At 42.4% G+C, this 14008-nt stretch overlaps 1 protein-coding gene across 6 annotated transcripts in view; it reads right to left on the minus strand.

Annotated features, from left to right (window-relative positions):
- Positions 1–4861: 4861 nt before the first annotated feature.
- PSTPIP2 (proline-serine-threonine phosphatase interacting protein 2) overlaps positions 4862–14008 on the minus strand; it is a 94136-nt gene continuing 84989 nt past the window's right edge. For all 6 annotated transcript variants that reach the window (XM_031658806.1, XM_031658807.1, XM_021930093.2 and 3 more), the window contains 5 exons: positions 12453–12549; positions 12249–12330; positions 11029–11063; positions 9011–9068; positions 4862–5767 (listed from right to left, as the gene is read on the minus strand). In XM_031658806.1, the coding sequence (XP_031514666.1) occupies positions 9019–9068; positions 11029–11063; positions 12249–12330; positions 12453–12549 (264 nt within the window). In that variant the 3' untranslated portion in view covers positions 4862–5767; positions 9011–9018. The remainder of the gene's footprint in view (positions 5768–9010; positions 9069–11028; positions 11064–12248; positions 12331–12452; positions 12550–14008) is intronic.

Consider the following 14008-nt stretch of genomic DNA (forward strand, 5'->3'; position numbering starts at 1 on the left):
CAGCTGGCTGAGAACGCAAATCTTACACTAAGAGATATTCGCTTTACGGCAAAGGTGGTACAACAATGGACAAATGCCCATCAATTCCCCTTTGTCTACTGTGTACCGCATCACCTAGAAGCTGCTGTCCTGACAGAATCACTGGAATGTCCTCTTAAAGGTGCAACAGCTTGAGAATGATACCTTGCAAAGTAGGGTTGCTGGCCCTGATGATGAGGTATTGGTGTTTATATGGCCACAATCTGGTACTGCATGTTATGACTCCAATAGGTGGAAAACAGTCTGGGAACTGAAGAAAATTATGTATACAGTGGTCCATTTCCAAGACAAAGGGCCTTGAACTGGCTTAGATCAGCAAACTACAAAAGAAACAGGATATGTGAGGCCTCTGCTTGGATAGCCAACGCCTGCTTGTTGGCCTCTGCCTTCCCCATAACTTAGTTGCCCTCAGCTGAACCAAAGCAGTTTAATCTAGGATGAAAGTTTACCAACCTGCACAATAGTTCATTTTGTCTGTTCTTGTCAGCCTGCCCAGCTATTTAGGTTATAAGTCCAATACTTGAACAGCGCCTGAGCTAGGACTGCAATGCATTGTGGGCTGCAACAAGATGCAGCAAGACAACCCTAAAAAAATACCTAAAACCTTTACCCAACAATCAACTGGCGATGTCCAGGAAGATTGTGACCCCATAATACTCAGCCTGTGAGGAACCAGGGGATGGACCTGTGCACTAGGGGATAAATTGCCTGTTGAAACTGTGCTGGGTATGCCTGCCCATCAGACACCTGATCTTGCAAGACCGTCATTAAAAGTCTCACTTGTGATGTTCTCCAGGTCTCTGAGACCATTCTTTGGGTTTGGATGGGTGAATTTGTTTCTCACAGACACCAAGAGGTAAGAGTGGTGTCTGTCACTATAGCTCCCACTGACCCACAGGGGCAATTTGTGCTTCCCATCCCTTCAACTTTAGGCTCTGCCAGACAAAAACTCCTGACTTTAGGAGGTTGGCAGGGGATACCTATACTAGGGTATATAGAAAGGGTTCCATAAAACTATGGCCAATGCCTGAGCTATTGGGATTCCTCATACCAACACACCAGCAGATAAAGAGAGGCATACCAATCCCAACAGGAGTTAGTGAGTATCATGAGAAAAAGGGGGCAAGGATGAATATATCTGGAATGCAGGAGTTTCCCTGGGGTGCTTCCTTGTGTTCCCATGCCTGGTAATTAACATAAACTGGCAATTTCAGCAAACAGGACAAAAGCCTGATAACCAGGGCTAAGACCACCTCCCCCACCACTGCCGCCAGGGAGGAAGATGCAGGTTATCCCACCAGTCAAGCAACCTAGACAAGCAGACGAACTAGCCAAGTTTAAGAGGATTCTAGAATGTCTGTGCATTAGTTCACTAGGGCTGCCATAAAAAAAAAAAAAAAAAAAACCACAGATTGGGTGGTTTAAACAACCAAAATTTATTTTCTCTCTGTTCCAGAGGCTGGAAGTCCAAAAGCAAGGAGAGCAAGGTGCAGAGTTGGTTTCCTCTGAGGCCTCTTTCCTGGGCTTGTCACTGGCAGATGGCCACCCTCTTGCTGCCTCTTCACACGCTCATTCCTTTGTAAACATGTGCTCCTGTTGTCTCTTTCTCTTCTTTTTTTTTTTTTTTTTTTTTTTTTGAGACAGAGTCTCCCTCTGTCACCTAGGCTGGAGTGCAGTAGCATGATCTTGGCTCACTGCTGCAACCTCCGCTACTGGGGTTCAAGTGATTCTCCTGCCTTAGCCTCTTAGGTAGCTGGGATTACAGGTGCCTGCCACCACACCCGGCTAATTTTTGTATTTTAGTAGAGATGGGGCTTCACCATGTTGGCCAGGCTGGTCTCAAACTCCTGACCTCAAGTGATCTGCCAGCCATGGCCTCCCAAAGTGCTGAGATTACAGGCGTGAGCCACCGCACCTGGCCTCTTCTTCGTCTTAGAAGAACACCAGTCACTAGGATTAGGGCCCCACCTCAATGACCTCCCTTCAACTTAATCACCTCTTTAAAGGCTCTATCTCCAAACATGGTCAAATTCTGAAGTACTGGCTAGCGGTTGGGACTTCAACATATGAATTGTGTGTGACGGTGGGGTGCACGATTCATCCATAACAGGGGGTGGAGGAAGGAGATGATGAATATCAATTATGGATTTAGGATTATCTCTAAGACCAGGAAATATAGCTGGTCCTGCTAACTGTTTCATTTATATGTATGTGTGTTGGCTTTTGGAAGTTGGGACTTGAAGAAGTAGTGCTAGGATGGAGTAAAATGTGGGGTATGGATGCGTCTGAACCACGTGGGGGTCAGATGCTGTCAACGTCCCATCCACATCCCCTCAGTACCTCTCAATTCCTTAAATACACAGTTCCAACTGTCAGGAACTGTGTCCCTGCCTAAGGACCCTCTCAGACCATTCTCCAGCATTGGAGACAGTCCAGAAGTGCCAGGAAATTAATGCCTCCTGGGAGTATTCGCAACCAGTGACTGACAAGAGTTGGTGAATAAATACTCCAGCTCCCTTGCGGCTTAGGTCAATATCTCCTAAGTGTGTGTGTGTTCTTTTGGGGTTTTTTGTTTTTGTGTTAGCTTTTCTGTTGCCCGTGCTGGAGTGCAGTGGTGTGATCTTGGCTTACTGCAACCTCCACCTCCCGGGTTCAAGCGATTCTTCTGCCTCAGTCTCTTGAGTAGCTAGGATTACAGGCACGTGCCACCATGCCCGGCTAATTTTTTATTTTTAGTAGAGACAGGATTTCACCATGTTGGCCATGCTGGTCTGGAACTCTTGACCTCGGGTGATCAGCCCACCTCGGCCCCCCAAAGTGCTGGGATTACAGGCATGAGCCACCGTGCCTGGCCCCAATTTTGTGTTCTGCACTGTTTCCCGGGAGTCTTCAACAAGAGTAAGCTCCAGCTGCCTGCCATGTAGCTTACTTCATAATGCATGCTTTCTTTGCCTTTCTTCTTTTCCCTATCTCATGTCCTCACTTCCATACTGGTACTTTTTGGAAAAAGTACTTGCACACAAATCCTTATCTCAGGGTCTGCTTCTCATGGAACCCAAATTAATATACCAACAGTCTATAGAATAGCTCACATTTACTAAATTTAACACATGTACTCATTTGGCTTCACTCACTTTGTACTTCTTATTTCTCTTTCAAGTGGTTGTTTCTCTAGCTATGTTTTCTTATAGGCCACTAATTCTTTCATTGTCACTACTACGTGCCAGGTGCTGGAGATACAGCAGGAAAAAGAATAGACAACGGCCCTGCTACCATTGGGGTTCCAGTCTAAAAAGGCAGACAGACTTTGAACAATTAATTTCAAAGGTGAATCATATCATAACAAGGAAAATGGAGGGGCAGGAGAGATACAGTAGTTGGATCCAACCTAGTCTGAAGGCAGAAGCGGTGTCTCCCAGAGGAAGTAACACTGCAACTGACCTCTGAAGGATTAGTGCAAAGTAGTTTGGCACCCTCTCCATTTGGCTTCCCTGACCAGGAGTTTGTCTTTTTGAAGCCTAACAATCACAAATGTGGCAAGGGGTCAAATAAAGCTTGGAAGAGCAATATGGTCAACACAAAAATATGAAACAAATCCCAAATTACCAAGAACCTTTATTTAACCTACCAAACTAAAAGAGCAATAAAATAAAAATATTTTCCATCCACAAAACAGTTTTACATCAACTACACTGACCAATACAGAGAAAAGGGAAATCCCTGAGGAACTGCCAATAATAAATAATGTACTTAAAAATAGAATGTTCTGAGTGTGAAGGAACATTTCCTGAGCCCGTTCAGTTTGGAGAAGTTTAGCCCTTTGCAAAATTCAGTTTCTCAAAAGGATATCCAACTGATGCAAGTTTCCTGCCATGAGAAGAAGCTGTCATGTTCAGTGGCACCTTACATGAAAGGTGGGGAAATAGGCCGGGCGCAGTGGCTCATGCCTGTAATCCCAGTACTTTGGGAGGCTGAGGCAGGTGGATCACCTGAGGTCAGGAGTTCGAGACCAATCTGGCCAATATGGTGAAATCCCATCTCTACTAAAAATACAAAAAAATTAGCCAGGTGTGGTGGCAGGTGCCTGTAATCCCACCTACTCAGGAGGCTGAGGCAGTAGAATCACTTGAACCCGGGAGGCAGAGGTTGCAGTGAGCGAAGATTGCACCACTGCACTCCAGCCTGGGGGACAGAGCGAGACTCTGACTCAAAGAAAGAAGGAAAGAAGGAAAGAAGGAAAGAAAGAAAGAAAGAAAGAGAGAGGGAAAGAGAGAAAGAAAGAAAGAAAGAAAGAAAGAAAAAGGGGGGAGAGAGAGAGAGAGAAAGAAAGAGAAAGAAAGAAAGAAGGGAGGGAGGGAGGGAGGGAAGGAAGGAAGGAAGGAAGGAAGGAAGGAAGGAAGGAAGGAAGGAAGGAAGGAAAGAAAGGAAAGAAAAGAAAAGATGGGGAAATAATCAATCTTCTTTCAATCAATTTGTCCATAGTTCTGGAAAAGCTACTGCACAGAGCTGGAGAGGAAACTATTTGCTCTCTGTAATACTGAAAAACTGAGAGAGCTATTTTAACTTGTCAATAACCAAAGAGTACCATTTTCTCACAGTGCACAGATGTTGTACAAAAAGTACATGACTTCCCTGCTGTTTGTGAGTGAAAAAGGAAAACCCAAATATTTGTGAAAGTGTAAGACGGATGCATTTAAAATTCTGGGGTCTAGCAAGGGAAAGATTCTCTGTGAAGACCCAAAACTGAGGACTGGTTTTGTAACTCTAAAATGATCTTGAGGAATGGAATCAAAATATGGTACTTCATTGATTCCAGGATGTATTTTTTTTTCATACTTTAGCATCTTAAATTCAAATGGGCTTGGCCACCAATGGTCTGTCACAAGTTTATTGGCAACTCCTCGACCCCACCTTCTTAGTACAACATAAAATAATGGCATGTTTTACAATCAGTGGCTCCTTAGATTAGATTAAATATCATGCTGTGTAGTTCAGTACACACAGTGATCCACATAAAAATAAATCTGACATTTAAACCCTGGTGATTTTCCCAATTGAAAAAGTGCTGGCAAAAATATTTGGCATCTTAAATTTCAGCATAAGCATCACAACTTCAGGAAGGGTTAGAGGAATAGTGATGTGGGTTAGGCTTGGGCTCTAGTTCTGGTTCTGTCCCTAATCAGCTAGGAAAACTGTAAGGAAATTAATTTCACACTTGTAGGCTTTGTTTCCTTATCTGTAAAATGAGAAAGTGTGATCAGGTGGCTTCTAAGTCTTCCAGCCAAAAAGGAAGGTAATTTTAAACCTTGCACCACTGAGGCTGTGTGTCGCCGTGGAAACTCCACAGCCAGGCTGCCCAAAGCCAAAGGAGCTACTACTGCAGCTGGTGGCTCGGAATCCTCTGCTGCCACCTCTGCTCCTCAAGTGGACACTCCAAATCCAGAAGTGGATTTCATGCTTCCCATGTTGAAAACCTAATTCATTCACAACCTGAGTAACTGGGAAAGAATAATTCTTCAGAATGGGGCAATATGTAAACTTCAAAAAACTGCAGAACTCTACTTGCTTATGTTGTCCTAAATATCTACCATAAATTTTAAATCTCTAAAAAATTATAGCAAGGGTTCACTTCAAAGTCGTCATGACTGACATAACGTGGCTATAGGTCCTGCTGCTCTGGGTGCCCTTTCCATGTCATAGAAGCACTTGCCGGAAAAAGCTCTGGTTTCTGAAAGAAAATAACAAAGAAATTTCATATGAATGAACAGTGCTTGTCAACACTCTCTCCTACCTTGAGAGTATATTCAACAAGAATAAGGGTGCAGGCCAAGGAAAACAAATAGTGAGGAATGGGTATTCCAAGCAATGAGAAATGGAATGATACCAGCATTGCTTTGTGGTAAATAATGCATACATTTACATTTTTATACATATTTTAAATTTGAAATTTTCAATCTATCTTTACCTAAACATGTTAGAATTAACAACAGGAATAGCAGCTAAAATCAGCAACTACAAAACAAATCACAAATTCCTAACTTTTCCTGTTTAAATTTTTTTTTTCTTTTTTTGAGAGAGAGTCTTGCTGTGTTACCCAGGCTGGAGTACAGTGGCGCAACCTCAGCTCACTGCAACCTCTACCTCCCGACTTCAAGTGATTCTCCTGCCTCAGCCTCCCAATTGGCTGGGATTATAGGCACCCGCCACTGCACCTGGCTAGTTTTTGTATTTTTAGTAGAGATAGGGTTTCACCGTGTTGACCAGGCTGGTCTCAAAACTCCTGACCTCAGGTGATCCGCCCATCTTGGCCTCCCAAAGTACTAGAATTACAGGCATGAGCCACCGTGCTGGGACCCTGTTTAAACTTATTTTCCAAAAGTTCACTCAAACTATTTTAATTGTTGTGATAAGTTGCTTAGTAAGTTACTCACTAAATTAGACTCCCTTCTTTAAAATTTTCTGAAATTCAGTATATGTTGTATATTGAATATGAATGTGTTATATACTCCCTTTTCTAAAATTTTCTGAAATTGATGTATATGTTGAACCCCAACTCACTGAATGGGCACAGATTCCAGTGAACTCCAGTGAAATGATATAACTCAAGTAAATGTGTTGGCACTAGCATCTTGCATTCAAACATCACACTCTTCGACTCTGAGGAACTACAGTTGTTGGGTCAAGTGGTACTATTAAGCTACCAGAATATATTCTTTACCCAAACAAGTAAGGACAGAAAAGAAAGAGGTAAAAAATAAAAAGAAACACTTAGGACTGCCAATGGCCTGCCCATTATCTACACAGTGCTCCAGAGAGCAGGTGCCACCTCTGAATTCCAAGTCGTTGATTTACCAGGTTTCCACTCTACCTTCACTAGGGCCTTGCCCCTTTCCATGAGAAAGAGGGAGGCTTATGAAACGAGGAAGAAATGATGACTGTAAAGACTAGAATTTATTTGTAGATTTGTAGGTCCGAAGTTATATACAGTTAGAGAACAGGGTACTTTATGTCTTCAAGTTCCATATATTTTATAGCAAAGTTGCTTAAATATTAAATATATTAAGCAATTATGTTAAGCAATTTAAGGACTTATGTTTAAATATAATAGAAACTAGTTGGTTTTTTTTCTTTTTTTTTTTTGACTGAGTCTTGCTCTGTTGCCCAGGCTGGAATGCAGTGGCGCGATCTCAGCTTACTACAACCTCCACCTCCCGGGTTCAAGTGATTCTCCTGCCTCAGGGTCCTGAGTAGCTGGGGCTACAGGTGCCCACCACCATGCCTGGCTAATTTTTTGTAGTTTTTTGTTTTAGTAGAGATGGGGTTTCACCATGTTGACTAGGCTGGTCTCAAGTGATCCACCTGCCTCGGCCTCCCAAAGTGCTGGGATTACAGGTGTGAGCCACTGTGCCCGGTCATTAGCTGATTATTTTTATGTAATTAGGACAAGTTGGCATCTGTCCTAGATAGCCAGTTGGCTATAAGTCACAAAGTAGGTGTTTTTAGAGGACCGGAGACAAACAATGTTTGATGTGCTCACTTTGGTGGTATAGAACACTATAGAAAATCACCCTGGAGCACTGTTAAAATCTGTTTAGGTTCATAAAGGACAGTATATGTAACCAACACCAAATCAGGAAGCGTGAGAGAGGGGCTGCTGCCTTTCTCAGTTGACTTCTGGCATCCCACCCACCCACTGCCTGCCACTTTGTCTTCTGACACTGTTATCCAGGGCATAAAGTAACAAGAAATGCAAAGACATGTAGTTCAGACGTGTAGCTCAGTCCACACTGAGATCAGGAATATGTAAGTGGACCAACTCTTTAAAACAGTTTTTAGTCAAAGTAGTAACACATTTTCATTGCAGACAAATTCAAAAACAGAAAGGAAAAACATTACCTGTTTAGGAATATATCTCTTCAGACCTTTTCTTTCCTCGTGTGTACCTATATAATTCTTTTACCCCAAGATAAGCCCATTGGGGTAAAAGAATGATACTTTATGAAGAGTTTCTTTTAGTATCGCTACTTTGGCTTCTGAGGCATTTCTTCACATCTATGAAGAATGATTTTGATTGGGAGAACGTTCCAAGCACCTCAGTGCCTAAGAAAAAGAGTCACCATGCAGTATATCTTTGCAGGTGCAGTTGGCTTAGCAGTGTTCAGTCCTTTTCTAAGAAAAGCTCGTTCAGAGCATTAATACTCTGCAGGATGACCTCTGTGATGACCTTGTGTGTACAGTGAGTGTGATATCATTTGCACTTCTTTTTATTTGACTTTTCCTCTTTTAGATGGTGGACAAGTAAACTAAAATCTAAATTACTTTAACAGTGAGGATGATGTGTGTTTTGTTGATGAGCACTGCCTTAAATCCAGGTGTGTAATAACTATAAAAGAGCTTAATAAGAGCAGATAAAGAGGGCCGGCGATGGTGGCTCATGCCTGTAATCCCAGCACTTTGGGAGGCTGAGGCGGGTAGATCACTTGAGGTCAGGAGTTCAAGACCAGCCTGGCCAACATGGTGAAGCCCTGTCTCTACTAAAAATACAAAAAACATATTAGCTGGGTGTGGTGGTGTGCACCTGTAATCCTAGCTACTCAACAGGCTGAGGTGGGAGGATCACTTGAACCCAGGAGGTGGAGATTGCAGTGAGCTGAGATTGCACCACTGCACTCCAGCCTGGTGACAGAGCGAGACTCTGTCTTGAAACAAACAAACAAAAAAAGCAGATAAAGAGTTACTATGGAATAATCAACAAAGGAAAAATAGCCTCATTTAAATAGGTATGGAGGGGTCTCCAGTCTGCTTCCAGCTGTGGGATCCAGAGAGGCATCCTGAAGGGACAGCATGCTGGCCAGTGTGCCTGCCTGATGCAAGGCCTTGCTAGTTTGTGGTGGTGTTATAAAGAAACTTCAAAGGCCTCAATAGCACAATTACCAGTCTACACGTGACTCAATTCAATAAAGGTTCTTACCATTGATGTTACTGATAGAGCAAACTGTAGTCATCAACCAAAGAGTAATCAGGATCATCTGCAAAAGGCAGAACAAAGAAAACAACAGTAACATCAATTTTTCATAAGAAGATCTCAGCCCTTCTCAAGCCAGGGCATCTCCCTTAGAGATTCTGGTGACTACCATTTTGTACGGAGAAAATAGATCTGCCAACAAAAACTATAAATGGTAGTCACTACTCCAAACCAGAGGACATTCTGGAAATCACTATGCTGACTTCTTTGCCCTCTTTCATCCATGCTCAGGTACAGTACCCACAGTAAAATCATATTTAAAAATGGACAGAAAAAGCATCCTACATTACCAAATGGTAATTCTAAAGCAATAAGAAATAAAATACCTTAAATCTTCATATTGTTCAAAGATAGAATTTCAGCCACTACATTTTTTTTTTCCATCACTAAATTTTTAGTAAACTGTTAAGTACAGCATAAGCTGAACTCCTCCCTTATTGATAGGTTTTGGCTCTGTGTCCCCACCCAAATCTCATCTTGAATTGTACCTTCCATAATTTCCACCTGTTGTGGGAAGGACCCAGTGAGAGATAATTTGAATCATGGGGGCAGCTTCCCCCACAACGTTGTCGTGGTAGTGAATAAGTCTCACAAGATCTGATGATTTTATCAATGGTTTCTGCTTTTGCATCTTCTTCATTTTCTCTTGCCACCACTATGTAAGAAGTGCCTTTCACCTCCCACCATGATTCTGAGGCTTCCCCAGCCATGTGGAGCTGTGAGTCCAATTAAGCCTCTTTTTCTTCCCAGTCTCAGGTACGTCTTTATCAGCAGCATGTAAACAGATTAATACACTCATTCTCTTGAATATGGATAGGTATATCTTTTCTTTACTCAAATAATAAATATATGTTGAACACCTACTATGTACTCAGAACCGTGTCAAGTGTTGTGGGTAATACAGAAGACAAAGTTGTACCTGACCTCGGGATCTTATTAATATTCAAGGCATACAACTAACGAGAGCTTGTTTGGAGTAGCTGCAGGGGAATGCAGCTATTTGTATACTCTTGACCAAAGACTGACCCTCCTCTATCAGGAATGGTCATGCTCTTTGAGCACGTAGCTTCGGCAGGGACGCACATGGACTGGTGAGAGAGGAAGTGGACACCCGCCTAGCCAGCCAGATGTGCCAAATCAACCCTAGCAAACAATAGGCTGACAGATGTTGCAGCCAGACTGCCCTCACATCCCATAAAACTAATAAGAAGTGCTAAGATGTGTACTTCTATCCCAGAGGTATCATAGGAGTTCAAAGAAAGAAAGAGACTACTGTGATTAGTGAAAGTTCTCATTAAAGATAACATTAAGTGACATGTTTCCTGACGTCCATGCCTTCTATAAATTGTATTTCTATGTAACCCAAGGGGAACTACATCTCAGTTCTGCTGTTCTCACAGTCCAAGTTGAAATAATCTTTTAGGTAAAATTTGCTTGCAATAAGTTTATTTTGGTATTTCAGTAACACAATTATCTTGGATAAGCTATAAAATAGACCACCAGTTATCATATTCCACTCTGTGACAAGTAGTATTATAGTAAGATTCTAATAGAGGCTCATTCCCTTGGGAATTTGATTCTATTTAATCCTTTCATTCCCTTTATTTCAAAGTTCTAGCTATTTAATTTTAAAGAAAACCCAATATAAGAATTTTATTGTTGTTTTTTGTTTGTTTTGTTTTGTTTTGTTTTTGACACAGTTTGACTGTGTCACCCAGGCTGGAGCGCAGTGGTGCAATCTCGGCTCACTGCATCCTCCACCTCCCAGGTTCAAACAATTCTCATGCCTCAGTCTCCTGAGTAGCTGAGATTACAGGCACGCGCCACCACACCCAGCTAATTTTTGTATTTTTAGGGAGATAAGGTTTCACCATGTTGTCCAGGCTGGTCTCGAACTCCTGACCTCAAGTGATCCGCCTGCCTTGCAATATAAGAATTTCAAAAGATCTTTTTTAGTGGCATACCTGGTGAGGTTTTAGGAATTGGGAGGGGTCCTCTCCTGTAAGAAATGAAAACCAAAGTATTTTAGATAAGTTCTTGTTATTTTTATAATTTTTTTACTTCTTGCTACAAGCCTATTGTACTCTAATCAGATCTGGTTTCTGCACTGGAGGGTCAAGAAAGCTCACCTGAAGCAAATGATCTGTAGCACTGACCTACGGAAATCTACGTTGCAGACGTTCTATTACGGCAAGAGGCAGCATGCACAGTGATTAGTAGCACAGAGCCTTATCCCCACAGCCTAGACTGGCAGGATTAAAATCTTAGCTGTGTGGGAAAGACTCCCTGCGTGCCTTGAACATCCACATCCTCATACGTAAAATAGGACGTATAAACAGCTCCTACCTCACTGTGGGGATTAAATCAGCTAATTCACACTAACGGTTTTAAACAGTGCCTGACATGCTTAAATATTGATAATGATCATGCAATCCTTCCCAGGCGCTCCTCATCTTTAATAAAACTGGAGTGAAAATTCAAAAGCTTAGACTGCAAGCTGACTATGTCAAACAGAAGTTTCTCTTCCCGCAGGATCCTTTACGTGAACGGCAGCGAACTTTTTGAGTAAAGGGCCAAGTAGTAAATGATTTAGACTTTGCTAGCCACATACCGTCTCTCTTGCAACTCTACTCATCTCTAGGAAGGCAGCTATGCTAACCACTATACCACCAACGCCACGGTTCTACTCATCTCTAGTGGCAAAGCAGCCATAGACAAAACCTCAGTGAGTGAGGGTGCTTGTGTGCCCATAAAACTTGATAGAGCAACACTGAAATTTGAAATTCAAATAATTCTCACATGTCACAAAATAGGATCGTCTTGACTTCTTTCCAGCCATTTAAAAATGTAAAGACTATTCTTAACTCACAGGCCCTACAAAAATGAATTTAACTCTCAGGGGCCATAGTTTGCTGACCCCTGCTTTCTACAGGCTGTAAGAGAAGTATAGGATTCATACATGAACAGTAATGATCAAGTTCAAGCATGATATACTCCTCCCTAAACTATGACTATTAAAATCCACTTAATATTTGTCCTAAAAATACTATTTCCAAAAAGCAAGCAGCCTTATTAAGCAGATGCAGTAGTAGATATATTCCAATTCTAGCAAGTCTTAGAACATTCATGATAACAATGTTTGCTAAAAGTAATTTTCTTCATGTGAAAAGCAGCTGGTTATTACCTTGCCAAATTAGGCGCTGTAGCCTTTCCTGGTGGGACTGCATTCTTCTGGGGGGAGTAGAAATTCTCATACATGATGGGTGCTAGGAGAGTCACCAAGAAACAGGACATGAAGAGGCAGGCGTCTTTCATCCTTAATGACATCTAACAAGAAAGGCTAATAGAATTGTGTAAATAACACTCCCCACCCCACCACCCCATTCACCTGGTGGAATCTGTCCAGTTTTGCGTTGATTCACAAAGTATTCAATGTCCTTCTGAATGCTGCACATTTCTAAACTCTTTCGGACTTGTTCGTACATCTAATAAAAAAGAAGGTCAATTAATAGGTAGAAGTATGTTGAGATAATTGTGACACAGCTCCTTAAAGACATGGGTTTGAGGCAGGGCGTGGTGGCTCATGTCTGTAATCCCAGCATTTTGGGAGGCTGAGGTGGGCGGATCACAAGGTCAGGAGTTCGAGACCAGCCTGGCCAACATAGTGAAACCCCATCTCTGTTTAAAATACAAAAAATTAGCCAGGTGTGGTGGCGGGCGCCTGTGGGGAGGCTAAGGCAGGAGAATTGCTTGAACCCAGGAGGCAGAGGTTGCAGTGAGCCAAGATCGTGCCACTGCACTCCAACCCCAGGCGATAGTGCGAGACTCCATCTCAAAAAAAAAAAAAAAAAAAGAACAACAACAAAAACATGGGTTTGATAGAGAGCTGACTCTTCCAAATTTTCTTGTTTTGAAAAAAGAACACATTCCAAAGTCCCAGATTCATATTAGAGCTTTTCTCTGATGCACATCTGCTATTAATTTATTTTTTTTTATTATTTCTTTTTTTTTAAGATAGAGTCTCGCTCTGTCACCCAGGCTGGAGTGCAGTGACACAATCTCGGCTCACTGCAACCCCCACCTCCCTGGTTGAAGCAATTCCCCTACCTCAGCCTCCCGAGTAGCTGGGATTACAGACGCATGCCACCACGTCCGGCTAATTTTTTTTGTATTTTTACTAGAAATGGGTTTCACCATGTTGGTCAGACTGGTCTCGAGCTCCTGACCACAGGCAATCTGCCTGCCTTGGCCTCCCAAAGTGCTGGGATTACAGGTGTGAGCCACCGTGCCTCACCTACATCTGCTATTAATATTTTAAAGATGACAGAAAATGTATCTTTGTGGCAGGACAGAAGCCTTGGCTGAATTATTATTATTATTATTATTATTATTTTTGAGACAGAGTCTCGCTGTGTCACCCAGGCTGGAGTGCAGTGGCACAATCTTGGCTCACTGCAACCTCTGCCTCCTGGGTTCAAGCAATTCTCCTGTCTCAGTCCCCCAAGTAGCTGGCACTATGCACCACCATGCCTGCTAATTTTTGTATTTTTAGTAGAGACGGGGTTTCACCATGTTGGCTAGGCTGGCTCAAACTCCCAACCTCAGGTGATCCGCCCACCTTGGCCTCCTAAAGTGCTGGGATTACAAGCGTGAGCCACCGCACCCAGCCTTGGATAAAATGTAAAAATACTGATGGAACCAAAAAGTAGATATCAAATCCTATGGCACAAAACCAATGCCACACACAAATGCAAAGACAATTACTTAAAGAAGAGTTTTCCATTCAATCCTATCGGTTTTCTGGGTGTTTAGTTGTTCTTCTAAGGTGAATGTCTCATCTAAGTGAGAGTGGCTACTCCTTAGCAAAGAAGGTTGTGATAACTTGATTTGACGCCTCTGAGATGTGGGGAGCCCATTACTATTGCTGTGTACAGGTTAAGCCTG

This window comes from Papio anubis, chromosome 19 (assembly GCF_008728515.1).
Source record: "Papio anubis isolate 15944 chromosome 19, Panubis1.0, whole genome shotgun sequence".
Classification (NCBI taxonomy): Eukaryota; Metazoa; Chordata; class Mammalia; order Primates; family Cercopithecidae; genus Papio; species Papio anubis.